This window comes from Xiphophorus hellerii, chromosome 18 (assembly GCF_003331165.1).
Source record: "Xiphophorus hellerii strain 12219 chromosome 18, Xiphophorus_hellerii-4.1, whole genome shotgun sequence".
NCBI lineage: Eukaryota > Metazoa > Chordata > Actinopteri > Cyprinodontiformes > Poeciliidae > Xiphophorus > Xiphophorus hellerii.
In genome coordinates, this window is record NC_045689.1 from 9,807,070 (window position 1) to 9,834,362 (window position 27,293).

General features: G+C 35.5%; 6 protein-coding genes across 6 annotated transcripts; 1 reads left to right on the forward strand and 5 right to left on the reverse strand.

Moving 5' to 3' along the window:
* Positions 1-619: 619 nt before the first annotated feature.
* On the reverse strand, positions 620-2,305 carry LOC116737322 (olfactory receptor 52K1-like). The gene has a single exon (XM_032590392.1). It carries the CDS (start codon positions 1,967-1,969, stop codon positions 1,031-1,033), a length of 939 nt encoding a protein of 312 aa, XP_032446283.1. The 5' UTR covers positions 1,970-2,305; the 3' UTR covers positions 620-1,030.
* A 3,437-nt stretch (positions 2,306-5,742) lies between these two features.
* Positions 5,743-8,118, reverse strand: LOC116737339 (olfactory receptor 52K1-like). Its single transcript, XM_032590408.1, has one exon. The coding sequence runs from the start codon at positions 7,858-7,860 to the stop codon at positions 6,928-6,930; it is 933 nt and encodes a 310-aa protein (XP_032446299.1). The 5' UTR covers positions 7,861-8,118; the 3' UTR covers positions 5,743-6,927.
* A 2,165-nt stretch (positions 8,119-10,283) lies between these two features.
* Positions 10,284-11,627, reverse strand: LOC116708070 (olfactory receptor 52N2-like). Its single transcript, XM_032545838.1, has one exon. The coding sequence runs from the start codon at positions 11,461-11,463 to the stop codon at positions 10,525-10,527; it is 939 nt and encodes a 312-aa protein (XP_032401729.1). The 5' UTR covers positions 11,464-11,627; the 3' UTR covers positions 10,284-10,524.
* A 2,321-nt stretch (positions 11,628-13,948) lies between these two features.
* LOC116708044 (olfactory receptor 52J3-like) lies at positions 13,949-15,600 on the reverse strand. Its single transcript, XM_032545805.1, has one exon. The coding sequence runs from the start codon at positions 15,500-15,502 to the stop codon at positions 14,567-14,569; it is 936 nt and encodes a 311-aa protein (XP_032401696.1). The 5' UTR covers positions 15,503-15,600; the 3' UTR covers positions 13,949-14,566.
* Positions 15,601-20,293: 4,693 nt separating this feature from the next.
* On the forward strand, positions 20,294-22,606 carry LOC116708254 (olfactory receptor 52N4-like). The gene has a single exon (XM_032546108.1). The coding sequence runs from the start codon at positions 20,294-20,296 to the stop codon at positions 21,230-21,232; it is 939 nt and encodes a 312-aa protein (XP_032401999.1). The 3' UTR covers positions 21,233-22,606.
* chrna10a (cholinergic receptor, nicotinic, alpha 10a) lies at positions 22,071-27,130 on the reverse strand. The gene is made up of 5 exons (XM_032546110.1): positions 26,988-27,130; positions 25,768-25,913; positions 25,129-25,283; positions 23,786-24,318; positions 22,071-23,685 (listed from the first exon to the last, which is right to left on the reverse strand). Exons 1-5 carry the CDS (start codon positions 27,046-27,048, stop codon positions 23,000-23,002), a joined length of 1,581 nt encoding a protein of 526 aa, XP_032402001.1. The 5' UTR covers positions 27,049-27,130; the 3' UTR covers positions 22,071-22,999.
* Between the last annotated feature and the right edge of the window lie 163 nt (positions 27,131-27,293).

Genomic DNA, 27,293 nt, shown 5'->3' on the forward strand with positions numbered 1-27,293 from the left:
CTATCACAGCGCAGCAAACACAGCTAGCATTGGGCTAATTAGCACTAGCAAATTCAGCAAGCTCACGCTTAGAACAGATAACAAAAAACTAATCTCCCCACAGCTTACAGCATTAATAACTCACCACGTTGGGCAACATTCATGAACGCCAGTAGAATATGATTTTATTGTAGCTTCAGCTTGTTAGCTTCAGCTAACGGCAGTCTCGGTGTATTACTGGCCTGCCGTAAGTTTTTTTCTCTTGTTTCACCTCCCCTCCACTACCAATGCAAAACAACTACAGAGCCCCCTAGCGGAATGGGAGGAGTGAATCCAACACTTCTTGTGCATAATTTACTTTGCAAAAGCCTTCCTTGTATTTTGTAGTCTTAATGACCGTAAAAAGTGTAACATTTGTCCTTATGTGCAAAACATTAAAGAGTAGTAAAAACTTAAATATACCATTCCTTTTATTTTTATTAAAGTTAGATATTTAAACAAAAAACTGATTTATAAGATCAAATATGTATGCATCATTTAAATTTGCAAGCAAACAACATGACATGAAAATGCAATATAAAAGAGCTGTAAGTGCAAGAGACCAGGTTTATTTAAAATATTAATAAAATGTTCAACATAGTAGGATGATGAAAACATTTTAATTGCAATCCCAATTATATTGTTCTGGGAAAAGCAAAGTATCACGCAATAATGACATTACCTCATACAGAGATTTTGGAAAGCTGCACACTATAACAAAAAAAGTAAATTAATGGACTAACATTGTTACAACAAACTTCACTAGGATACAAGCCTAGATGGATTCAACTTAAAGTAAATTTATGAACTGAATTACTCACAATAAATTTTTAAAAAATCACATACAAACTGAAATGTTTCTAAAATGCTCTATATATCTTGTGGCTCTATTTTACAATGATCACATAAAGAAGAAAACATTCCCTGCAGGGTTTTAAACATTACAAAAACTGATTAAATGCAAGTCCACACAACAAATAAAGCAGTTTGCATTAGCCACAGTTTAAGTAAGCTATTCAGAAAGAATCAGTTTATTCTTGAAAAAGTTAAGCACTTTTTCATGAATTTCTTTTGTTTTCAGTCCATAAATTATTGGATTTAATGTTGGGGGGAAGATTAATGTCGACACTCCCATAAATCTTCTTAAATGTGGTGAAATATTCTGCAGTCTGTAAGATATGATTGTAAAGAGGCCCAAGCATTCAAACAGCAGGAAAACAAAAAGATGTGTGGCACATGTCTGCAGAGCTTTCGCTTTGGTGTCTGACTGTCTGGATCTAAAGCACGCAATAAGGATGCGAAGATATGTATAAAAAACCAGGCCATTAGCTATCACTTGTGTAAAAGCGCTTATAAAAAGACCATAAATGTTATTAATGGTTGTATCTTCACATACCAAAGTTAACAAACTTGGATTGTCACAGTAGGAGTGAGTTATTTCAGATCTACAGCGGTACAAACGCAAAAGAAGAATAAAGAGCACAGCTATTAAAACCACACAAGAAGACCAAACTAATATGATTATTTTCATAATGTGAGCATTAGTCATTACAGTGTTGTAACGCAAAGGGTAACAAATGGCGATGTATCTGTCATAGGCCATTGCAGTCAGGATGAACACTGAACCGGCTGCATAGATATGGATAAAAAAGGCTTGGATAATGCAAGCTGAGAACTGAATCCTTCTGCTGTTTGTCAGTATCTCCTTAATGAGGTGTGGAAAGAGAGCTGAAGAACCTATCAGGTCATTGATGGGAAGATTCACCAAGAACAGATGCATTGGCTGGTGCAAAGATTTGTTCATCACAATGGTGAAGATAATAGTAAGGTTACAGAAGAGGATGATCATGTAGTTCAGGGTTGCAAAAAGGAATGCAGGGAAGACGCCTTCCTGAGGGAGATCATAGCCTTTAAGCTGTAAGACATATGATGTGTTATCCACGTTGTCCATCCTTTCAGTTTCTCAAAGTGTGAATAAAAAAACTATTTAACAAGCTCTGAAGCTCTGCATTTACAATATCACATTTACAAGCAAAAAGACATCAGAAGACTTCAGAAGAATGGAGGGTGTTTGCAAAAAGAAAAATCTTAAAATAACATTGATTCTGATAAATTTCCAAACTCTCCAGGTCTATAAACAATTTGCATACGATTTTTAACTTATTTACCACTTGAACATAATTTCAAATAAATCAAGTGAAACAGCAAAATCACACAGTCTGTACTCATTCATAAAACAGAGAACATTTTTGCATTGTTGCCTATTGGCCAGTTGTGCTGATGTACAACTTTCTAGAAGTAATTGGCAAGACATTGGAGGCAGTGCGATATTTATTTTCTATACAACTCCCATGGGAGTCACAGGATATCTGTGTTTTTTCTTACAATATGTGGTTAACAGGGTAACGGCCAGGGATTAGAAACTGTTTCTGTGTCGGCTAATTTTTGTTACTAGTGCTCTGTAATACAGCCTTGAGGGTAAAAGTCTAAATAACCAGTGACCAAGATGTGTTGGGTCAACAGAAAGTTGCCCTTTTGCTGGAACTGTACAGGTCATGAGTAGAGGAAAGGTCAGTTCTGATAATCCTGTCTGTAGACCTGATTGTTCATTGCTGTTTGGACCTGTCCTGTTTTGTGAGTGAGCCAAACCACACAGAGATATGAACACAGAACATTTTTATTTAGAAAATATGATGGTTGTAGATTGTTGGGTGCTATGGCTAGAATTAAATCCACAACTTTCAACTTTTCTTGACATCATATGTTTTCTAGAGACTAAGGGAAGTAAATATAAGCGCTCTTGGTTTAATCAGACCTTTCATCAACTTAAAACATGTACTTGGACCATTTACAATTAAACAATTAGTCTTTTTGCTGAAGAGCATTACTGCATTTGAAGTTATGATGTTTTCTAGACATCAGTGGAGGTGGAGGAATGTATCCAAGAATCACTATGTTCATAGTTAATTAAGTTAGCAGAAGTTGTAAAGATTGGTCTCCTTGTGTCTTTATTGGGATACAGGGAAAAGACATAAGGGTCCAGAGAAGTAGTTATCAGGAAACTGATAAGGAAATTAGAGAAGGTAACCTCTGATGGTTAAAACAATTTCAAAAAGAAATCCAAATTTGACTAGCAGCAAATGTAACAGATTTAGTACAATATTTGGTTTCTCTGTTTGAGCAATTCAATACTCTCTCATCACAGTTCCTTGGTGAATAAAATAGACATATTGTATGTAGAAATATCTATTCTATTGTTCCACAGTGAGAAAATTAAGGAGTACCAACAAATTAAAGGTAAATGGAGGCATCCACTTTCAAACTTATGTTATATAAAACAGAAAAAATGTGCAACTGAGTAGAGTCATTAAAAAAAGAAGCAAAATGTTTATGCATCCTGGTCCAAAAATGTTTTGACGCTACTGGTCAGATTCATGGTCTGTTTCCTTCAAGGAAAGGAAAATAGACAGGCCATTACCAAAGTTCATTCTTCTTAAAACAAACTCATTTATTTTTTATGATGCAGGAATATTTCAGACTTAGTTGGCATATACTGTATAGACCACATGTGTCAAACTCAAGGCCCGCGGGCCACATGTGGCCCGCTATGTCATTTCATGTGGCCCTCTCCCACCGTTTTAAAGCCCCATTGATTGACTTAAAATAGGTTTTGAGCACGAATTGACTACAAACTACATCTCCCATAATGCCTTCCGATTGTTACCAGCCAACATTACGGCTTCTCGCCACTAGAGTGCAGCAGAGTCACCTCAAGCTGATTATTCATTTTCCCAGCGAATAAAACTGAAACATCTACAAGCTAACAAGCTAAAGAGCGAAGCTCCGTGATGTTTCAATCCAGGACTTTTACCGTCTACTGCCCCCTGATTTGATGCCACAGCTTCGACTCCATGCAGCTCGTGTTTTGTCCACGTTTGGAAGCACCTATCTGTGCGAACAGATGTTTTCAATAATGAATTTAAACAAGACCAAGCACAGATCGCGCTTTACTGACGAAAACCTACACGCCGTTTTGCGGATTTCCTCAGCACAAGAACTAAAACCAGACATGGACGAACTGACCAGGGGAAAACGGTGCCAGACATCCGGCCAGAAAACATTGGTAAGCACGAACAAACTAAATTTAAATAGAATGAATGTAAAACCAAAACTCAGTATACTGGAATATGCATATAGTTTATTGATTTTGCTTGTGTTTTGTGTTTATTTACAGAACACAACACAATGAGGATGTGTGAGTTGGTGACAAGGTGAAGAGGATCAGCGTTGTGTTCAAGGACAGGCAACATCACCTCATTGTTTTGTTCTTATGTGAAATGCATGTTCGTTGTGTAATAAATAACGAAAACGTTTTGTGAATGAAGTTGAGAGTTAATATCAAAACTTGTTTTTATTCTTTGTCTGCTTATCTTTAAAGCAGACAAAGATTAATTTTCCCAGCGAATAAAACTGAAATATCGACAAGCTAACAAGCTAAAGAGTGAAGTTTAGCTGAGCAGATTAAAATGTTTTAAACTTTTTTATTGTAATTTTTAAACTGAGCAGTAATTTTACATCCATGCAAACTCAAATGTAATATTTAAAACTTGAATACATAAAATCAGTTATTTAACAATATGAGGTGTTGTTTAATTTATTTTTAACATTGTATTTTCATACGTTTATGCTAGGGTTGCCCAAGTCTAGTTTTCCAGACCCATCACTTTGCAACTTTAGATGCGTTCCTTCTCTAACACACCTGGATCATTGACTCATTCATAGGCCTCTACAGAACTGAGTTGCTGCTAATGAGGGAAGTCAACTTTTTGTCTGGGGTATGTTTTAGCAGGGACGCATCTAAAAGTTGCCGTCTGGAGGACTGCACTTGGGCATTCCTGATTTATACCGTCAATGTGGCCCATTGAGGGTGGCCAATATGCTGAAGTGGCCCTTGGTGAAATTGAGTTTGACACCCTTGGTATAGACCCTTCCATATTCTTTTTGAATTTAACAACCACAAGAGGGCAGCATATTTCAAAGTAAAAGGGAGAGGCTTATGTTTTCATGACTGTGAAACTGTGAATGATGTAATGGGTTACCAGTGTGCAACCATTGGTGTGCATAAATTGTACTGTGATACATAGTTGACTATATATCATTCCTTTGCTTTTATTTAATGGGTACCTTTAAGCAATTTCATCTCATTTTATAAATTGTGCCTCAAACAACATGTTTATCATTTAATTTGATAAACATGTCAAATTAAAGGGCCCATAAGATGAAAGCAAAAACAGTTGCATTTTGAGAACTTTATTCAGTTGTTGTACTTAAAATAGGGATTTAATTTTGTTGTTACAATTTAGTCAAATTGACACAGTAAATTCAATCACCTATTTCAAAAAAAAAGAAAATAAATGGACATGTATCTCATGAGCTAAAGATGACATTTTGTTCTCATCCTCATATTACGCTTTTAAACAATAAAGTTATTAGGAACATCTGACTTTCATTACTTCGTACAATGATTTTAGAAAGCTGCACAGTATCACACATGACAAGCAAATTAATGCATTTGCAACAGTCCTCACTGAGAAACAGACTGTTAAAAACTGTTTTTTATTAAACATATGAAAATGCTGCTTGTCATAATCGGATGTGACATTTAATACATTTGAAAGCAGCAAAAACAAAAAAATTAGCAAGAGACTTAAATTACACCTAAAATGTTTTCAAGAAATTCTTTTATTTTTTTTAATAAGTCCGATGTGGAGTAGTGGAATTTAAATAGAGGATAGTTATCTAACGTTACATTTTACAACTATCACTTAAATGATAATTACAGTGAAACCTTCACTGCTACAGGCTTTTTTCACAACTACAAAGTAAAGAAAGAAAGCCAAACCATTCCAGGTGCATCTTTAAAACTTAAGGATTAAATTATTAAACAGTAGTACTTTATTTGTGAAAAAGTTTGCTACTTCTTCACCTTTGGATTGTTCTCCATAGAATCCTTATCAGTTACTGTGGCCTCTGCATGACACCTTGCAATTCAGTTCTTTATTGGTGAAAAATGTCTTTTGCTCGCTTGAAGCTCTTCATCTTCTCTTTGATGACTTTTCGGGGAACTTTAAACTTTGCTAATCATTAACTTTCTTTCCAGAACTCCTATGCTCTCCCACTTTTGGGGTGAGTGAATCATTTCTTGAATTTCTTTGTTTTTTAAAGTAAATCAACTGTTTTATGAACCCGCCTGCCATAAACAGATGTGTTTGTAGTTTCAGGATTAGACTCTGATTCAAAAACCACATGCAAACCACACAATTAATTTTTTTACTTAACAATTATTACTTTGTTTTACAGATGCCAGAGCAGGAAAGTTGTTGCAGGACTTGATGAGGTAAAGGAAACACAAAGATAGAACAAAATGTCCTTTTAGGGTGCACTTATATACCAACACAAAACTTTATCACATTACAATAAGTGTCTGTAAAAAATCAATGCATGACTCATGTTAAGAAAAAGCCTAAATACCAGTTTAATTACAATCTGCACCAACTATTTTTATTCTTAAACAGAAAGTTCCACACACTGAACACACATTGTTCTTTAATGCTCCATAAATAGCCCAGCGAATAATATATTTAGAAGAACTAATTAACATGTCCACGTTAGTCCATATTCTAGTCAAACTTGCTGTGACACAATGGCAGCACTCAAATGTAACTTTGATATTCAATCATTGTACTTAAGTAGCTTGAGGAACATGGAAAAAAATAACAGTCTATGATTTTCATTACATATTTCAGATATAATACAATGATCTACAGTGAAAAGTATATTTGGTGAGAATAAAAAAACCTTCAAAATAAATGTTACCGTTTTGAAAAGTTCAGATTTTAACACAGTACATTAATAAAAAAACAATTTCCTTCTAAAAAATGTCATGACTTTTTCCCGAATTTCTTTTGTCTTAAGTCCATAAATGATTGGGTTTAATGTTGGGGGGAAAACTAATGTTGACACTCCTAGAAATCTTCTTATGTGTGGCGGAACATTATTTATTCTGTATGATATGATGGTAAAAAGACCCAAACACTCCAGTAAGAGAAAAACTAATAAATGTGTAGCACATGTCTGCAGAGCTTTTGCTTTAGTGTCTGACTGTTTCGATCTAAAACATGCAATGAGGATCCGAAGATATGTATACAAAACCGTTCCATTAGCTATTATTTGTGAAAGAGCACTTATAAAAAGACCATAGATGTTATTAATGGTTGTATCTTCACACACCAAAGTCAACAAACTCGGATTATCACAGTAAGAGTGTGTAATTTCAGATCTACAGCGGCGCAAGCGTAAAAGAAGAATGAAGAGCACAGCTATTAAAACCACACAGGAAGACCAAACTAAGGTGATTATTTTCATTATGTGAGCATTTGTCATAACAGTGTTGTAACGTAAAGGGTGACAAATGGCGATGTATCTGTCATAGGCCATTGCACTAAGAATAAACACTGTACCTGCTGCATAGATATGGATGAAAAAAGCTTGTGCAATACAAGCGGAAAGCTGCATCCTTCTGCTGTTTGTCAATAGCTCCTTAAGAAGTTGTGGAAAAAGTGCTGAAGAACCTATCAGGTCATTAATAGGTAGGTTCACCAGGAACAGGTGCATTGGTTGATGCAGAGATTTGTTCATCACAATGGTAAGAATTAAAGTAAGGTTGCAGAAAAGGATTATCATATAATTTAGGGTAGCAAAAAGGAAAGCAGGAAAGACGCCTTCATAAGAAATGTTGTAGCCACTTAGCTGTAAAACAGATGTGTTATATAGACTAGACATTTTTCAAGTTGTTCATAGCATCACATCATCAAGTTTATAAAACAAAACATAGTTTAAGCATATCACCACTCTTTCAGCTCACAGAATTTACATTGCAATCCATAAATCACATTTAGGATCTTAAGCATACCTCTAAATGTTTTAGACAGACAATAAAAACTAAATCAACCAGAGATAAGCAGCCCCCCCAACCAAATTTCTTTCACCAAAAAGGGGGAAAAAAAATCTCTGTTATTTCGTGGTGCGGCTGGTGATCAGTTGAGCTAGTGCTCATGTTTTTAATGAATAAATGGTTAGGTGTAGAGAAGTACTCCCATCTTTATAGGCGTAATTATGGTTGAACAGCACCTGATTCTCAGAGGTGTTATGGGTTTTCAATGGGTTTTTCTTTAACACTGATTCTCAAGGGAGTCTGGGAAAACATAAACATGACAACAGTTAGTAAACCAGATTTCTACATCTTAACACATAGAAATACTGCTGGGTTTCTAAATGGTTGTAAAAGCTCATTATGGCTAATGACCTAAATAATAACAACCCATTACTGACCACATTTACGCCTATGGTTGTGGGTGCAAAAAGGAAAAACAAATGTATTTTTCCCCAGGCATAAAACCTATTATTTAAACCAAAGTCCATCAAGTTCAGTAATATGCATGGAGATTAAACTATATATAACAGAATACTTTCTTGAATTTATAAATTACTTGTCAAATCATAAAGAAATTACATTGGCAAAACTTGACAGAATTAATAAATAAAATAGCTGGTTTCTTTTCAGGATTCATATCACACTTTTCTTTTCTCCCCTCCAGGGGGTCTTTTGTGGGCTCTAATGTCCCTTATATGAAAGTAGGCTGACAGGAAAGGGGGAAGACAAGCGGCAAATCGAGGGAATCAAACCCGCGACGGCCGCGTCGAGGACTCAAGGCCTCCAAACGTGGGTCACGCTATCCCCTACGCCACCACAGCACGCCCCCTATATCACACTTTTGTAGACTTATGTGATATTTTCCAAACCAACAAAAGGCATTTCTGGACTCCACAGGTTACTGTCCCATAATTTACTCAGAAGTTTCTCTTCCAGAATTGATATGTTACACTAAAGCAACTTAAATGTTATTTCCCATAGCATTTTGTCTTTCAATCTTTCAGATTATGCTTAAGGCTTAGTGGATGGATAACTTGATGGATACTTTTCACACATTCAGGTTGCTTTTCAAAACTTATACGCTATTTTTCACAACTTATAGAGAATTTTTTTCCGGGCTCATGGGTAAAATAAGCACAGAAACGTAACATCCTGACATAACCCCCACCCTATAATTCTCAGTGTCACCCTCTTTTTTTGTGAACCTGAAATCTATATTCTTCTTTGCTCCTCTACAACTTTTGGTTATGGGGTTCTGTGTATGCTTTCCAGGCCAGGAACTTACAGTACACCCAGAGAAAGAGAGGTGTAGGGAGCGTTGTGTTTTTATACCCCAAGTGACGAAGTTGTACTAAGCTGTACCGCTACAACCAACAGAAAAATGAATCTGCCTAAGAACCATTTGATCGAAGAGCTCAGTAGTGAGACAGTTTTAGAAAATATAATGCAGAACTAAAAGAATTTCCCAAAAATGTCAAAATTCTCACAGAAGCATAAAGACAGAACCCTAAATAACCCATTTAAACAGTTTATCAGCAAGAACAGTTAATTTGGGAGTGAGTTTAACTTTAAGTGCCAATTAAATGATCATAACATCTGATTTAATATTTTAAAATTATGTCATAGACAGACTCAATTTATGTGCAAATTCTGGTATTTTGAAGACTCAATTAAATAATGTAATCACAACATAAATGTAAACAGCATACAAACTTTTCTAAGCTGTATTTTTTTTTTTCTTTTTCAATTTAGACATATGAAACTACTACTTAGGGTAGGTGATGTATGTTTTAAGTACTTCCAGTCAGAATGCATTGTGCTCATCATATCTTCACTTGACCTCCAAGTGGAACAAAATGTTCAGCTAGAGCACAGGTGTCAAACTCCAGTCCTCGAGGGCCGCTGTCCTGCAGTTTTTAGATGTGCCACAAGTACAAAACACTGGAATGAAATTGCTTAATTACCTCCTCCTTGTGTAGATCAATTCTCCAGAGCCTTAATGACCTAATTATTCTATTCAGGTGTGGTGCAGCAGAGGCACATCTAAAAGTTGCAGGACACCGGCTCTTGAGGACTGGAGTTCGACACCCCTGAGCTAGAGAGTAACGGAACAAGAAAACTTGTGAGCAACTCATCACCACCAAAACATTCCGACATTGACTTTGCATTAGTGAGAAACAAATGTACAGAAGCATTCAGCATTTGTCTTCAAAAAACTTTTATTACAGTCGCAAAAAAATAAAAAATATACAACCAAAAAACACAACAACTAACCAACAGTCTAATTTAGTCTCATTTACTCTTCAGAAACTCTTCAGTAGGTTATGCAATGGGAACACAAGTCCTGAGGAGCATTAAAATAATGAAAAAAGAAAAGAAAATTATGTGACGATCAATTCTAAGCACTGGCATAATTATCTAAATGTATTTCCAAACAATCAATAAAAATAAAATAGGTGTCACAGAAGTTACAAACTCCCTTTGATAATAAAATCCACACAAAAAAAGGAAAGCTACTTTGTTGGTCCCACTTGCCTTTTAAGAAATTTTATTATACTTTTCTTTAGTTCTTTGGTTTTAAGTCCATATATTATTGGGTCCAATAATGGTGGAAAGATCAGAATAGACACCCCACAAGCCCTTCTCAGAAAAGGGGACACGTTCTGAAAGCGATGAGAGATGATTGTAAAGGCACTATTAATTTGCAGGACTAAAAAAACGACTAAATGGGTTCCACATGTTTGAAATGCTTTTTTCCTGCTGTCAGTGTTATTATTCATAACGCATGTACGCAAAATCTGTGCATATGTGTAAGCTATTATTAACAATGAACCTCCATTAAGCATGCATGTTATGAATATTCCATAATAGTTGCTTACACGGTTGTCCCCGCAGGACAATTTTTGAAATGATGGATTGTTACAATACAGATCTTCAATATCTGTCCTACAAATGTTAAACCGTAAAGTTAAAGCAAACAGTAAGGTAATAACTACGAAATCTAAAAGCCATATAAGAGAGATTATTCTGATAACAAAATTTGAAGTCATGATAGTATTATATTTAAGTGGATTGCATATTGCAATGTATCTATCATATGCCATGACACTTAATATCAGAAGGTTTCCAGCACCATACAGATGGATGAGAAAAGCTTGAGTTATACATGCAGAACTGGAGATAATTCTGTTCTGTGTCAAAATGCTGAAAACAAGCTGAGGGAAAAAACCTGATGCGCCGAGAATGTCACTAATGGGCAGATTAATAAGCAGAAGAAACATAGGTCTATGTAGCCTTTTACTCACTGCAATTGTCAATACAACCAGTGAATTGCAGAATACAATAATGAAATAGGTAAGTGTTCCAAATATAAATGCTGGATAAATGTGGGTTGGAGGTAAGCCCAGGGTCGCCAGTATAAAAAAATTCACTGAAGATGAATTGGCAGACATGACTCTTGTATTTTTTCTTCTGGTGTCAATGTTGCTGCGAAGAATTGCAGCCTTTATCTTTCCAGATGATGTGGTATTTCGACCTGAAATAAAAAATATATTTTAAAGCAAAACCTACATTCAGTGAAATGTTTAACACCTGTGAGTTCTTACCCTGTGCAGTCCGTTTTGTCATGCTCACCAGTTCTGTCATGGAAATTGTTTGCCTTTTATATAAGCCGCAGGCGACCCATGAGAGCATGTGTGAGATTAAAGACGTGTCACTAAAAATAATATCAAATGCAGACATCTAAACAAATCATGATATCCATCCATCCATCCATCCATCCATTATCTAGCATGCTTATCCTTGCAGGGTCACAAAGGTTACAAATCATGACAAAACAATGGATACAATAAATACCTCATTATCAAGAACTTTGGCACAGATTAAGTATTTTATTTATTTACTCAATTATCCAGAAGAAAGCAACATGTTCAGAAGCTAATCTTTTATGCTTCATTCATGTAAACATATTTATTTAAACCAGCAAAGTATTACATGTGTTAATGTGCCTTCTTGGTGATGCATGTAAGAGAAGAAACCAAATTAAATTTTTTTTAAATGTTACTTAAAGATGTTATATTTCTATGTCTTTCGTCAAGTAAATGTGTTTGTACAGCACATTTACTACAAGGCTGAAGGCTAACATGCTGAAACACGATGAAAACAACAAAATAACCAATTATGTTGGAAACCGCAAACAAGCAACTAACATTACTTTGTGTCAAATATCATTATCAAAATCATCAAGAGTGATCATCATCAAATATTGAAAAGAAGACTAAAATTAGTCAATGTTTCCGTTATTATTAATCCAACACAACTATAATCAGCTGGGTTTATAGCCTTGATTTAAAACCAAGATATTTTAACAACTTTGCAGTTTTCTGGAGGTTTGTTCCATATTAGTGACGCATAAAAACTGAATGCTGTTTCTCTGTGTTTAATTCTGACTTTGGGAATGCAGAGTAGATTTGAACCAGAAAACCTGAAGGTTGATACAGTGATAAGAGGTTTTTAATGTATTTTGGTTCCAAGCCATTCAGTCATACTAACAAAAGTATTCTAAAGTCTGTTCTCTGAACTACAGTGAACCAGTGTAGGGACTGGGTTGATGCACTCTCTTTTCCTAGTTTTAGAACATGAGCAGCAATGTTCTGTATCAGCTACAGCTGTCTGACTTTTTAGACAGACCTGTGATCAATTAAAGTGATCAGTAATCATTTAGACTAATGATAAACACACAGATGTGTTTCTAACAACCTTATTGGGACAATAGCGATGATAGAAGTCTGACTTTGTAACTGTCTTTATGTGTCTATGAGGGTTCAGGTCTGAGTCCATCACTCCACCCAGATTTCAGACCAGATCACTAGTTTCTATCTTTAATAGCTCAAGCTGCTGACTCTTGATTGTTCCTCTTTAGGTCCAAAGATAAACTGAACCTTGGGCTACCCCACATGTGACTAATGTCTGTTCCAATGAGAAGTTACCTATTGATAAAGAAGAAAGTCCCCGTTCTTTAGGTAAAACTTGAACCAGTGTACCACAGAATCCAGCTCTGCTCTCTGGTCATTTCAATAATATGTCATGGTCAATCATGTCAAATGTTGCGCTGAGGTCCAACTGTGGTTCCTCCATAGTCTGTATTTATTTGGAAAACACTGAACACTTTGAGAAGGACAGTACTGTGGTGAGCTTAGAGACCAAAACCTTTGACATTTTATTTTAACAATCAGCATAATTATCTGGCATTGACATAAAAAAGCAACTGTCCATATTACATAAAAGCAACAGACACGGTATTTACTTCCCAAAAGACGTAGAGCTTTAACTTGCAAGTGTCACATGTTGCATAACAGAAGCTGAAAGACTAATATGAATGAAACAGATCAGCATTGCTGTACTTGGTTTAGCCTTCATGTCTTGTTGAAAGTGTAACTCTCTCTCACTCTTGCTGCCTAAGTCAGCTGTTTTAGGCAGCATTAGCTTTTCAGTCATTTACTCTGTTTGGAAAAAGAAGATTTGATTTTTTTGTTGTTGTTTTGAAGGGCAAGTCACCAGACAGAGCCAGTCAAACTGAAATTCATCCAATTTCAGTTCACTGTAGAATGTTCTATGCATTCCTTGAAGTGCATTTTCTATATGAAAGTTACTGTATTTTGAGAGCACTCTCTTCAGCAGTGTAAATCCACGAGAGCATATGACATGATTTTCTTTCTTTAGATTTTAGTCTGCTTTGCAGAATGCTAATTTAGATTTTCCGATCATGATTCAGTATCATTTCAAATGTGTATTGAGTTTCAGGGCCTAATTTCACCTCAAGAGAAAAACTGTACTGACCCACAATGTGAACCTTTTTGTAGGGATCTGGAGTAATCACTGTATTAGAAAAAAAGAAATGATGGTGACCTTGAACTTTGTTTTAGAAAGTCAGTTTTTATTAACAGTAGCATCATCATATTTGACATCTTGTTTATTTACATTCTTTTGTTTAAATCACACAGCTTTCTTTCATATGAAAAACGTAAATGGTTCAAACAACATTGAAAAATAATATTTAAGAGTAGTCCATTTTAGATGTTTTACATATAATAATTTCAAAGGTCTTAAATGTTAAATTGTGGACAAAACCACTCATAATTTACACAGCCAGTAAAACTCGTACATGTAACTAGAAGAACAACAACATTTTACAGGTAACCATTGTTTTCAGTTCTATAAAATAAACTTTTGTTCATAGTATCATGTCAGGATTGCAAATTACAAACATAATATGCCACAAGAAATTTTGATTCAAAAAACACAACACTTCCCATGAAATACCTTCTTCAATCAAGAGTAAAATTAAAATAACGTTTTCATACACAGTAATAAAAACACTGTGTTTCTGTTATGGATTTATAAAAACATAAACTATGGATTTATTATGGATCATTCACATCATGTTTCTGATTGTTTTTCCACACAATGTAGGTTTAGATTTCTGCCTTGTTAAATTTGTGACTTTTATCATATACAAGATTAGTAAATAAAAGTACTCCAGGATCTGAGTGAAATTCAAAAACATATTCTGCTCTTGAAGACACTCAGAAAGGTTCTGCGTATTTCACTGGTATAGAGGCCATACACAATAGGGTTAATAAGTGGAGGTAAAATAAACATTAGCATCCCCATTACCTTTTGTAAGTCAGGGGAAATATCTTTGAACCTATGCGATAAAACAGTGAAAGTTCCTGCAATCTCAAACATGACAAGAATAACCACCTGTGCAACACATGTGTTCACTGCTTTCGCCTTTGCATCAGATTGCTTCCTACTCAAACATGCAACCAGAATTTTAAAGTAAGAATAGGCCTGAATAGACATGCTTAGAACTTGTATGAAAACTGTGATAAATAGCCCAATTATGTTGTTGAGAATTATGTTCCCACACGTGAGCTTCAGGAGAGATGGGTTGTCACAAAATACGTTCAGTATTACAGATCTGCACCTGGGCAGCCCTGACTGAAGAGAAAATAGTGACAGGATACAGACAAAGTCAGAACTCCAAACCAGGAAAATAATAAGAGCGACAATCCTTGGAGTCATGACAGAGCTGTAGCGTAATGGCATACAGATGGCAATGTAACGATCAAACGCCATTGCTGCAAGAACAAACAAAATTCCACCGGCGCACATGTGCAGAAGAAAAGCTTGTAGAACACAGAGCGGATAGGAAACTTCCGGAGTCTCTGTAACAATATTTGAAAGTATTTTTGGAAGCATGGCAGTTATTCCGATTAGATCATTCACCGGCAGACTAATCAAGATAAAATACATAGGCTTGTGAAGGTTTTTCTTCAGAATAATCAAAGATATCAGAGTCAGGTTGCATGACATTCCAAATAAGTAAATGGCTAGACCAAACAGAAATATTGGATACTTTCCTCCAGGTGGAATAAAAAATGTCTCCAGTGTTAGTGGAGAACTAATTCCAAATGAGCTGTTTTCCATTTTAATAAGACTGATCGAGTTAGAAAACAATCATTTATACCCATTACTGGAAATCAAGCCAGAATTCAGAGAAGTAATAGTTGACACATTTCGTTTTTCACTAAATGGCAGGTTGGACTGGTGATGACTGCCGTGCATCGCTTGTTTTATTGTTTGTCACTTCCTCGTTTCCATCACTATTTACCTCAGGGATTATCAGTGGCTTTGCAGGATAAACAATAACGTGACAATTGAAAGGCTTTAGATCAGCACTCCTCCAATATTTTAGAACAAGGATTATCTCAGCAAACATCTTTTTGTGTATCTCCAGTCTGGTAGACTTTTTTTTAAACAGCAGAAGCACAAATCTACATCGGTACTACATGATCTATTATAGGATGTAATTTATGCAGAGTCAAAACCTTTTATGGCTTTGACCTCAGAAGCTTAAGTGTCCAAGTTTCTTGTGGAAAACGTAGCAGAACCAATCTTCTGAAGTCAGAGTTGCAAGTGGGAAACTTCAAAGTTAAACCTGACTGCCCTGTAGGCAGAAAGCTGCTTGTAGACCAAACAAACAAAGCTGACAATTTTTGTTCCTTAATAGTGCATTAAGAACAATGCACTATTAAAATTAATTTAAAAAGCTTTCTAATGAATCCCTGCGGATCACAGCATTCACTCCTTCTGGACCAGCAGGTGTTGCTTGCGCTGTGTCATTTACTTTACAGCAGACTATTACAGTGTCCAAAGTGAGGCCCTCTGAAGGATTATGAGTGGCCCTCAATTCTAGAAAGATACAAATCTGACCTGCAAGCACAAGTGTTTGTCAGATGGACACTTTTTTTTCCCATCTTTTCACAGACAAATAAAATCTTCTTAAAACAACAACATTTTAGGTACAACAAAAAGCATTTCTCATTTATTAACCAGGCTTTTGCATCCATCTTAATTTTGTAGTTATTGGAAGTATAAAAATTCAGCAACTTTAACATAGAAGCACACCTGAGTGCATCCGGCCTTACTGGTTAATACAGCAAGCGTTGTTGCTGAAAAAGTTCTAGCTAACAACAAATTAAAAAAATTAGGAAATGTCTGTTTACTAATAAAACAGATGTTAACGACTTTTTATATGCTTATACATATAAAAAGTGATTTACAGATTTTCTCTCTTCTACAAAATCTGTTTTTGTTCATTTAAATAAAATGCTGTATGTTTAGTTTATTATTGCACAGATAAAGTAAAACAAAGACAAGAAATTTATTGGCTAACTTAAAAAAGTGGCATCCAAGTGCTTTCAACTAGACAGTTTTGGCCTTCAGGGCAAAACGTTTGGACACTTCTACATTGCAGAAATTACAGCGTTTTGGAACCTGAGATCTTCCTGCTGTAAAGCAACGTTGGTGACTGCAACTCTAGTCAAAATATTTTGCATCAAATTTACAGATCAGCTCAGATATTACCTAAGATGTACAAACCACAATTATTATTATTTTTTAAATTGTGGTTTATGAAAAACATTTGACGGGAGCAAACTGTTAGACCTCCGTGACATGATGCTCTTCAACATGGAAAAATTGCATCAATCGGTTGTTTCATTATGCTGTCAAAACACTCTTAATAATGAGACCCTTTGAGATATGATTAAATTATTGTTATTAACTGTCTCACAAAATAATTAATCCCTGGACAAATGCTAACCACCTCGTACCTCCATCTACTGTAAATGTTATTTCCCACTAAGGGATGTTGTCCAACAACTATCTTGGGAGGCGACATGTAAATCAGTTGTTAAGCTGGCAAATGAGGCAACTTTGAAAACTTCCTAGTGTGTCATTTACTAAATGAAATGAGCAACAGTGGTTACAAAATAAGCAAAAATGTATCATTAAAAAGGCCATTTATGTTGTTTTGTTCCAGCAGCATAAGTAATTGAAACAGAGCACTGGAGTGGTCATCTTAGTCCACAGGGAACAGAGACCTCAAAAGCACATTTGGGACATCGGGAAAAGCTAATCATTTTACCCCAGAGAAACTAGGTTTATTAAACTGATGATGATTTCATGGTCATGCTGATATTTCACTCATTTTGTTGTATCTTTCTTAGTTTACTGTATATGAATCATTTTACCACTTGTGTCATATCACATTTCAGAGCATGTTTTTTGTTGTTGTTTGTAAGCTTTATTTCCAGACATTTTCTGGAAATATATCTGGAGTTCTCACAACAGAAGGCCATAACAACGGCCAGAGTGTGTGTATATGTTTAAGTGGCCTATTTTTGGTAAGCCGGCTTGTTCAATCGTAGCAATAATGATGACATGTTGAAGAATATACTTTTTCCTTTACCTTCACTGAAAGTGTTTATGTAATAAATGTTCTTAAAGAGGTCTGTTTTTTTTTTCATTTTTCATTTTTCATCTTTCATTGTCAAGAACCCATTAGTCACAGAGTGGGAATCCCTGTGATGTCATTAAATAACAAAACTGTAGTGCACAGAAGCTTTTCTTTCTCTTTGCTCATTGAGAACATGCATGTGAACGCCGTAATATTGTTGGCCAAGTAAGAAGACCTCTTTGATCCAGAAGGTACTGTTTGTGTGTCCTCGGACTGTACCCCAGACAAAAATAAGTCTAAACTTGGCGTGTCTGAGCTCCTGCAGAAAGGAATCTGACAAAATGGTTGCATTTAGAGGAGCCTTTGATTTTGAACAGCTTTGCCGCATCACTGTGAGGGGGCCTTCAAATGCCCCCTTTAAAGGATGCAGCCCTTGAATTTAAATACACACATTATCATACCCCTTCATTCACCGTCTTGTTGTGTGTCCATAAACTTTTGAAGTTATCATCTTGGTAGCCCATTACTCCATTAAGTCAGTCACTGTCATGGTTAGTTGGCACATTGAAAATGAACAGCCCAAAATGCCAACTATTGCTAATACAATATTTAAAAAAAAAATTCAAATTCCTCACATTAAACTTTGGTTTTTAAACCTACATATTCACAGTGATATCAATGCATCATTTAATGGGTTATTGGTTTTGGTTTATTCTCATTTGTTCTTCTTTTAGAGTTGTTTTTTTGTTGTTTTATTTTACTTCAAAGTTTAGCTTAATATTTCTAGCTAGTTAAAGCATTTTTTCTGGAAGTTTAGGTATTTTATCAATATACTCATACTCTGAAGAGAAGAAGCTGTTTGTGTTTATGATGTATGTATAAGAAGTGCTTGATGTTTCAGAATGCCAGTGTTTTAATAATCAAATCAATCAATCAATCAAATTTTATTTGTATAGCACATTTCAGCAGCAAGGCATTTCAAAGTGCTTTACATCATTACAAACACAGAAACACAATGCAATATAGAATCAATCATTAAGTCAAGTTACATCAATAAATTTGTAATTGATTACATTTCCAATACAATTCTAAACAGGTGGATTTTTAATTGAGATTTAAAAGATGTCAGTGTTTCAGCTGTTTTACAGTTTTCTGGAAGTTTGTTCCAAATTTGTGGTGCGTAGATGCTGAATGCTGCTTCTCCTCGTTTGGTTCTGGTTCTGGGGATGCAGAGCAGACCAGAACCGGAAGACCTGAGAAGTCTGGAAGGTTGATACAACAACAGCAGATCTTTAATGTATTGTGGTGCTAAGCCGTTCAGTGATTTGTAAACTAACAACAGTATTTTAAAGTCTATTCTTTGAGCTACAGGGAGCCAGTGGAGGGACTTTAAAACTGGTGTTATGTGCTCTATCTTCCTGGTTTTAGTGAGAACGCGAGCAGCAGCGTTCTGGATCAGCTGCAGCTGTTTGATTGATTTGTTGGACAGACCTGTGAAGACGCTGTTGCAATAATCAATACGACTGAATAAGACAGTGTCATGCAGTGTGTTTCATGAAACCGCACCTCGCCAGGAAGGTAAGAAGGTATTCATAAAGCCATAATTTACAGAGACTGAGAGCTGTTTGGTTATGCCCTATAATCAAGTGATGCCCGACTTGGTAACTTTGCTAAAAATGGCCACCTTTCTTAATAACTCATTTAGCCAATTCATAGTCAAACGAAGCATTTTCCTGCACAACATCTTTATTGTAAGTTTACTTAAAGATGACCAGTGTTGATTTGTTTAGTTGTTTTGCTGCTTTGTTATTCTATCCTGAAAATACTGTAAACAAATAAAAATGTTGTTAATGTAATGAAGAAAACTTACGTTATAATGAATCCCACATTTGTGGGAAAATCCTTCTCACTTAAAGGCAGGGCATAATCTAGCTCTACTAACCCATAAAAGGAAATAAAATATCAGCATCTAATTAACTTGGGAATCACTCCTACCCCTGCAAAGTATTTATGATTGCAGACATTCTTCAGTCTGGCATCAGCAGTTTTGGGATTTTGTAGAGTACCTCTATTACACATGTATGTCAAGAAAACAGGTAAGAATGTTGCTTCTGATTAATATTTTTCATTGTCAAACAGTTTTATTAAGGAATCAGACATGAGAATTGAAACATCAACAATACATATTTGTCCTGATTAATATTTTTTACTTGAAATCAATTTAACATGTATGGTTTTTTTCTCCTAATTTATATTATTAATGTAATTGATAAGGCATTACATATAACATTTCTGCTCAGATGATGGTTGGAAAGTACATGCAGTGATATGAAAGTGTTTTTACTGAGTCAATAAATAAAGTAACATTTTATAAATATCATTTAGTACACACAATTACGTGTTTCACTTTGGTCAGTGTGCAATTAACTTGTTGCAATGTACTTTTTGTCTTTAGATTTTTCACCATATGAATAAAAATGAAGGAAAATTCTTCAATGCCATCTGATATCCTGGAGATCCGAGGACTTGAAATATCTCCAGAGTACATATACCCTCTGTTTTTCTTACTTTTGTTTGTATACTCGACTCTGCTCTTTTCTAACATCGGCGTTCTCACACTTATCATAAAGGAAAAGAGTTTGCACCAGCCCATGTACTTCCTCTTCTGTAACCTGTCTGTGAATGACCTGATCGGCAACACAGTCCTGCTGCCTCAGCTTATGGCTCATGTCCTTTCCACCAAACGTTTCATCACCTACAACCAGTGTTTGCTTCAAGCTTTTCACAGCCACACCTTTGGATCTGCATCGCACATGATTCTTGTTGTCATGGCTATCGACAGATATGTGGCAATCTGCCACCCTTTGAGGTACAGCTCCATCATGACTAATAAAGCTGTGATCGGCCTGTCTGCCACTGCCTGGGGCGTTTCCTTACTGCTAGTGTCTGTGCTCTTAGGTCTCACAGGCAAGCTGTCCCGCTGCAGATCAGTTATACAAACTGCCTTCTGTGACAATCCATCACTGTTCAAGCTTTCTTGTGAGGACGTTTCCATTAATAACATATATGGACTGTTTATTACAGTGCTGCTGTTTACTTGTTCGATTACAGGCATCACTGCTACTTACATCAGAATAGCTCTCATATGCTGGATGAAGAAAAACAAGGAGATGAATAACCGAGCGCTTCAAACCTGCTCAAGCCACCTCATTCTTTATCTGATTATGCTCTGGTCAGGGTTCCTAACTATTATATTGCATCGATTTCCAGATTATCCAGACTTAAGGAAGCTTGCATACATTTTATTTCATGTCGTGCCTGCCAATTTAAATCCTATTATTTATGGACTACAAACAAGATCATTACGAGATAAGATTATTCAAATACTCAAAAGAAAAACTATAATTTCCACCTAGATTTTTTTCCTCTGTATTTTTACATTTTTATTGTACTAAACGGATTTTGATTGTATGAGCAGTCGGCTGTGGAGTACTACTGTGGCTAAAGATTTGTAGTTAAATGTGAGATTTAATGACCTCTAAAAAAGAACTGTTTTAAAAGACGAACTCCATATCTAGCTAAAATATATGAGGAACAGCAAGAAACTTTCCTTTTCTCAAAACTCAGGAACATTCTGATCATTTTGAGTGAGTTGTCAGTTAAATTTGAATGCTCTGCAACAATAGCAACAGCTTAATGAACAATTTCTGACACATTGCTTATTACTTATGCCTTCTGCTTTTACATCTGAAATCAGCAGATAGTTTGTAGAGTAGTGAAATGACAAGGTTTTCAGATGTATTGTGCATGTTCTTTTATTTATTATCACAACAATAAACTTCATTTTTTTTATTTTCAAGTCACATACAGAAGATGCAAAAAATGTTCTTTTAAACTATAACATAATTTCCCTTATTGTTGTTATTCATTGACAACATTGTGTTAACCTGAAGTCATTAATGACTTTTGTTATTTAAACTTACCAGATACATTTTTAGTTATTTTTTGGTTCTTATTATATATTATGAAAAACAATCCTAGACTTAATAAATCATTATGTCCTTTGATCTTTGTTTGCAAGAGTAAACATGTCAGTAAATATCAGATTTACTAAACATATCATGGGAAAAATGGTATGCACAGACGCTCAAATTATTATGTTCTTTGAGCTTCTCAACTTCAAAAACTTAAAACATGGAAATTGTACACTGCCTATCCCATGACTGTAACCTCTTATGATTATTTAAAAAAACAAAAACAAAGGGAAAACCAGTTAAACATGGTGCTGATATCTATTTCCATGAGTCATTTTTATCCATTAATGTATATATATGTATATATAATATACATTAATGGGACAGTGACAGCTGGGAAAAACCATGCAATACAATCATCTAATAGATGCATCTCTACTCTGACACACCTGAATCGAATAGGTCAATTTACTCATCCGTATGCCATTCAGCTCTGCAGAGGCCTGCTAATGACTCTTTCATTTTATTCAGGTGTGTATGAGGTGTGCTTCACCTGCCAGTTTGCTCTATGTCATATCTATCACCTGGTTCACCTGTGTCTACCCTTTCTCTCAGCTCAGTTTGCCTCTAATTAGTTCTCCTTGATTTGTCATCTCCACCATTGTATATAAGCACATTGGTTTTCTTTGTTCTTCATTTCAATTTCTGTTATATCTACACTTCCTGCTCCTGTCATCCTGACACCTCTGTTTCTTAAGATAGAGGACTCATGTAATGTAAGTTTTTCTGTTCATAATTAAATTCATCTTTATCATACACCTGCCTCCATCCTGTTGCATTTTAGTCTCTTCTAAACACCAAACATGACAGTTGTATATGACAAAAAAAACCTCTAAAAATGTAAGGTGTATGAATACTTTTTCAAGGCACTGCCATAATGTCAGACACCACTTTCTTATGTCACATAGAAAAATTTCTCTATATAATTTATAAGAAGAGCTCGGTATTTCATTACTTAAGAACAAGAAGAAAATTTACCCGAGGTAAAAACAAATATAGTATACACCTTTTGTTCTTGATTTGCTAACAAAATTAGCCTTATATGGGCTGCGAATATAAATATGCTACACATCTTTCTTAAAGATCTCATTTTACCGTTTGGAATCGAGGCTTTAAAAGAATTTTACAATCAAATAAAAGTAGTGCTGATTAAACAGCTTTGCCCATGATAAGGAGGCTCATGAAAAACACCATTATAAAAAACATCCACATGAAAAAGCGATCTAAAACTTTGGCTACTTTCTTCCACTCCCCAGTTCGTTTCTGTGTGGCCCTCTGATCTCTGTAACAGTTGGCGATGTATTCAATGTTATGCAGCAGTGGCCCATCGTTAGGATGAGTGTTACAGGAAATCCCGTCATCTTTTCTCTCTACATCACTCACGCCTCCCTTTCTGCATCTCACCGGATCCCCTGACTCCCCACAGTCCAAGAAGATGCCATTCCTCCAAGTGCTGTTTGTAGGATTCCTCCTTACTGATCCTAGTGGACTTAGGATTTGATCCATTTCTTCTCTCTCCTCTGTGATGACAGATCCAACCGTTTCCTGACCACTTTTGATGATGCAGTCGTCCTCTCTTCCTGGACACACCTGCCCATTCATGGGGCAGCTGGTGTTGCTTACAAGTGCAGGTTCCTGTCTGTCTGACTCTGCCGACATGCAGTTCTCCCCAACTTCATAGACAAAACACATCTGGGCCATGTACTGCAGAATGACTTTCTTAGCCCACTTTGGAACTGGCTTGGCATCTGGGCCGCAGTGGTGAATGTTCATGATAAAGATGGTCAGGGCAGTGGAGGTTGTGATCATTGTCATCGTTGCAATGTAATATTTTCCTGTAGTGGTTAAAAAGGCAAGAAAAATAAACATTTGTGCTATGTGTCTGTACGTTGCAATCATGTAAAGTGGGATTTGAACATACATTATTTTCCTCACCAATTAGTGGCACATTCTCAGAAGGTGGCATAATTTCTGCAACCAGCAGCTGGAAGACGGTGAGTGCCAGCATCACAGTGACACCCAAAGAAACCTTTTCCCCAGAATCAGCAGGCAGGTAGAAACCCAGTGGAGCCAGAAAAGAGATCATCACACACGGTATGAGAAGGTTGAAAACGTAAAAGGAAGCTCTTCTCTTTAGCTGCAGCGTGTAGGTCACGTCAGGGTATGGGTCTGCACAGCATCCATATTGAACAATATTCTTCTTTGCCGGCATGCCGAGAACTTCCCACTCCACATTTTCCACCAGGTCAGCCAGGTCGGCGCTCTCCATGGCGTTCAGGATGTCCAGCTGGTTTCCATTGTAGGTCCAGGAGCCGTAAGTGAACCTGCACTGTTGACCATCGAAGGGGAAAAAGGACACATCCACTTTGCATGAGCTCTTTGTGATGGCAGGGGAATCCCACATCATCTGGCCGTCGTGCCGGATCACCACGTTGGTATCCATCGGGCCGGTAAAATGGTTGTCTGCGCTGGAAAAACAGTTAGCTTAACTCAACAAGTAGGCAATATTGTTCACAGCCATTCCAGAAGAAAAGACTTGATCTGTAAGAGTGTTAACTTTTTAAGTGTTTCTGCAATTTAGAATTTCTCAGTTATTGTTTTTGTCAACATCTGGTCAGTCAGTGTAATGTTTGTGGGGTTTTTTTGTTTTTTTTTGACTAATATGTGATGAACTACTGAGGACCAAAAAGGACTTAATTAAGAATAAAAGAAGAAATTTACAAAATACCCAATAAATACATTAATTTACTTAAAATGCACAAGAAGAGAAAAGATTTCCTCATGTTTTATTACCTAAAGCATTTTTATTTTCTTCAATTTATACATGCTGCCAGCAATAACCAATAAATCACTGTATGATGTTGTTGAAGTGATATTAAATAAACAGATACAAAATAAATTTAAAATATGAAAACTGTTATAAAAATTAACAATAACATAAAATGTGACAGTAACTAAAAAATAATTAAATAAATGCAGAATATGAATAAATGATGAAATAAAAAAAAATTAATAAACCCATAAGAGTAAGACTGGAAATAAATTGGAAAATTAGAACAGTAAATTAACACTGTTAAAAATAACAAAGAAATATTAATTTATGAAAAAATGTATAATCAAATAAGTTGGGAAAGTTCTTATTATTTTTTGGATGCAACATTTGGCACATAATTTACTTCATCAGGCCATTTGTTTATTTCTATATTTATTGCCAATTTTGTCAGGATGTGTTCACCAAATTTACAAGTAACTGAACTATCAACACCTGTCCAACCTACCTGTTATAAAGAACTATATCAGGTCTCCATACATAACTACCAGGAATACGGATGGTGTCGAGTCCATCGTATTCATCTTTATTCCATCTGAGGTGCGCATCAAACCAGACTAGCCTTATCCACAAATAAGCAGTCAAAATTTGATTTCGCTCATCCTGTAACAAAAGAAACCGGGCATTAAAAGGTATGACACATAAAACGTTACTGCCAAATTATAAATGAATAACAGTATTTGGTGCTCATGGTTAAATATTTAAAAAACTAAATGGTGAGATTAATTTCAATTGGTTGGCTCTTCCAACCAATATTATCCTTGTCACGGTGACCAAACAGCTAATTTCTTTTATTCTCACCTGACTCCTAGCTATAAAATATTTCAACCTTAAATCCAGGTTCTATTACTGATACACATTATTCAAGCTGGTTTTATCTGTTTTTAAAATTTGTAAGATAGCAAATGTGTTTTTCATGTTACCATACGAACCTGTACGCACAACCTGACAAATCTGTGTGGATTAAATAAAATTTGTCCAAATTCTTGCTTTCTAAACTCATTGCAGAATTATGTTATATAATCCTTTCAAACAGGGAAAAGTTGAGTTGAAATGCATGCTTAATGTTTGTGCTCTTGTGTTTTACCATGTCAATGATTTGTGAGAGTGTAACCTGCAGAGTCACATTCAGGATGTTATTTGTGTCCTCCACAGGCCTCAGCGCACTTGTGTAGTTGGTCATTAGGTCTGTCAGGAGCTTTTGGGCATATTTGGCATATGCACCCTCACATGCTTGGACAGAAATGAAAACAAACGTAGAATTTTGCATTAAGTAAATAATTATATGTTCTGTTGATTTTTCTTTATTTGAAAACGTAAAGGACAGACATTTGCACAAAGGGAGATTAAACAATGTGTTTCTTTGCATTTCAGGGCATTGACATTCACACATGTTAGAGTGGACAGGAAGAGAAACGTGATAGAAAATGTGATTGCCTGACAGATGGGCGGGGAGGATGTAAAGTGAATGATAGACTTCAATCCCTTTCTGTAAGTGTCTAAAAAAGAGTTTATGAAAATTTGACTTTATGGTAAACAGAAATTTTAAGAAATTCAAAAATGAATTTAATAGGACAAGGTGTATCTGCAGCAGCAACAATGGATGAAAAGTTACAGCTTTGGCTGCAGAAATGGATTTGTGCAGTCCAGATGTCAACCCTAAATCACAGTTTAAATAAAGCCCCTCAGCTGGACAGACTGTCTGTGGGATTATTGCAGCACAATCTCTTATGAACAGGTCACACGTTTGAGAACTCTGAAAAAGGCTTGAGGATAAGAGGAGGGGATATGAGAATAAATGTATATCACATGACATTAAAAAGGCAGAAAACAACAATTCAGCAGTTCTACAGCTTTTTGTTTATTCTTATGAAGGATGCTAAAGGTAAGCCACAGAAGGAATCAACTATATAGGAAACTGAAATAAAAAATTTGAACGATTCTGGGAGAATCAGACATTTTGTCCTGGTTCCAATCGATTATTGCGACTCTTTGCTGTTTCCATATTTCACTCTGTTGAATGCAACACGAGATGTATTTTGTAAACTGAAATAATGAAATGAAAAAAAAACTATTCAACGATATTTTAATTTATAGTATTTTACCTTATATAAATATATATATTCTTATAGAAAAAAATAATAATTATATATATATATTTTTTTTTCTGTGACTCTATTTGCTGTTATTGCCTGTCACTTTGCAGCTGTTGCACAGAAATCTTCTCCTTTCTTGTCCAATGTACGACAATAAAGAATATTTATATTCTATAAAAACTAAAATAAAAAATAAAAAACAGAAACTTACTTGTCATGGAACTTAAGAATAGAAATGAATGAAGTAAAGTCGGACTTCTCCAACGTAGCATTTTCCAAAGCAAAGTATCTGCGGCCAAGGACTCTTTTTGATTTGTTCGGTGCTAAACTAGTTTCCTTAATAATAATAATAATAATAATAATAATAATAATAATAATAATAATAATAATAATAATAATAATAATAATAATAATAATGAAGCCGCTTATTCCTGTAGTAGCGCGTGTACTGTCTGCCTCCCCTCTTCAGCGCAAATGTTCGGCTTATGCAGATTGTCAGTTGTGATAACTACACAAG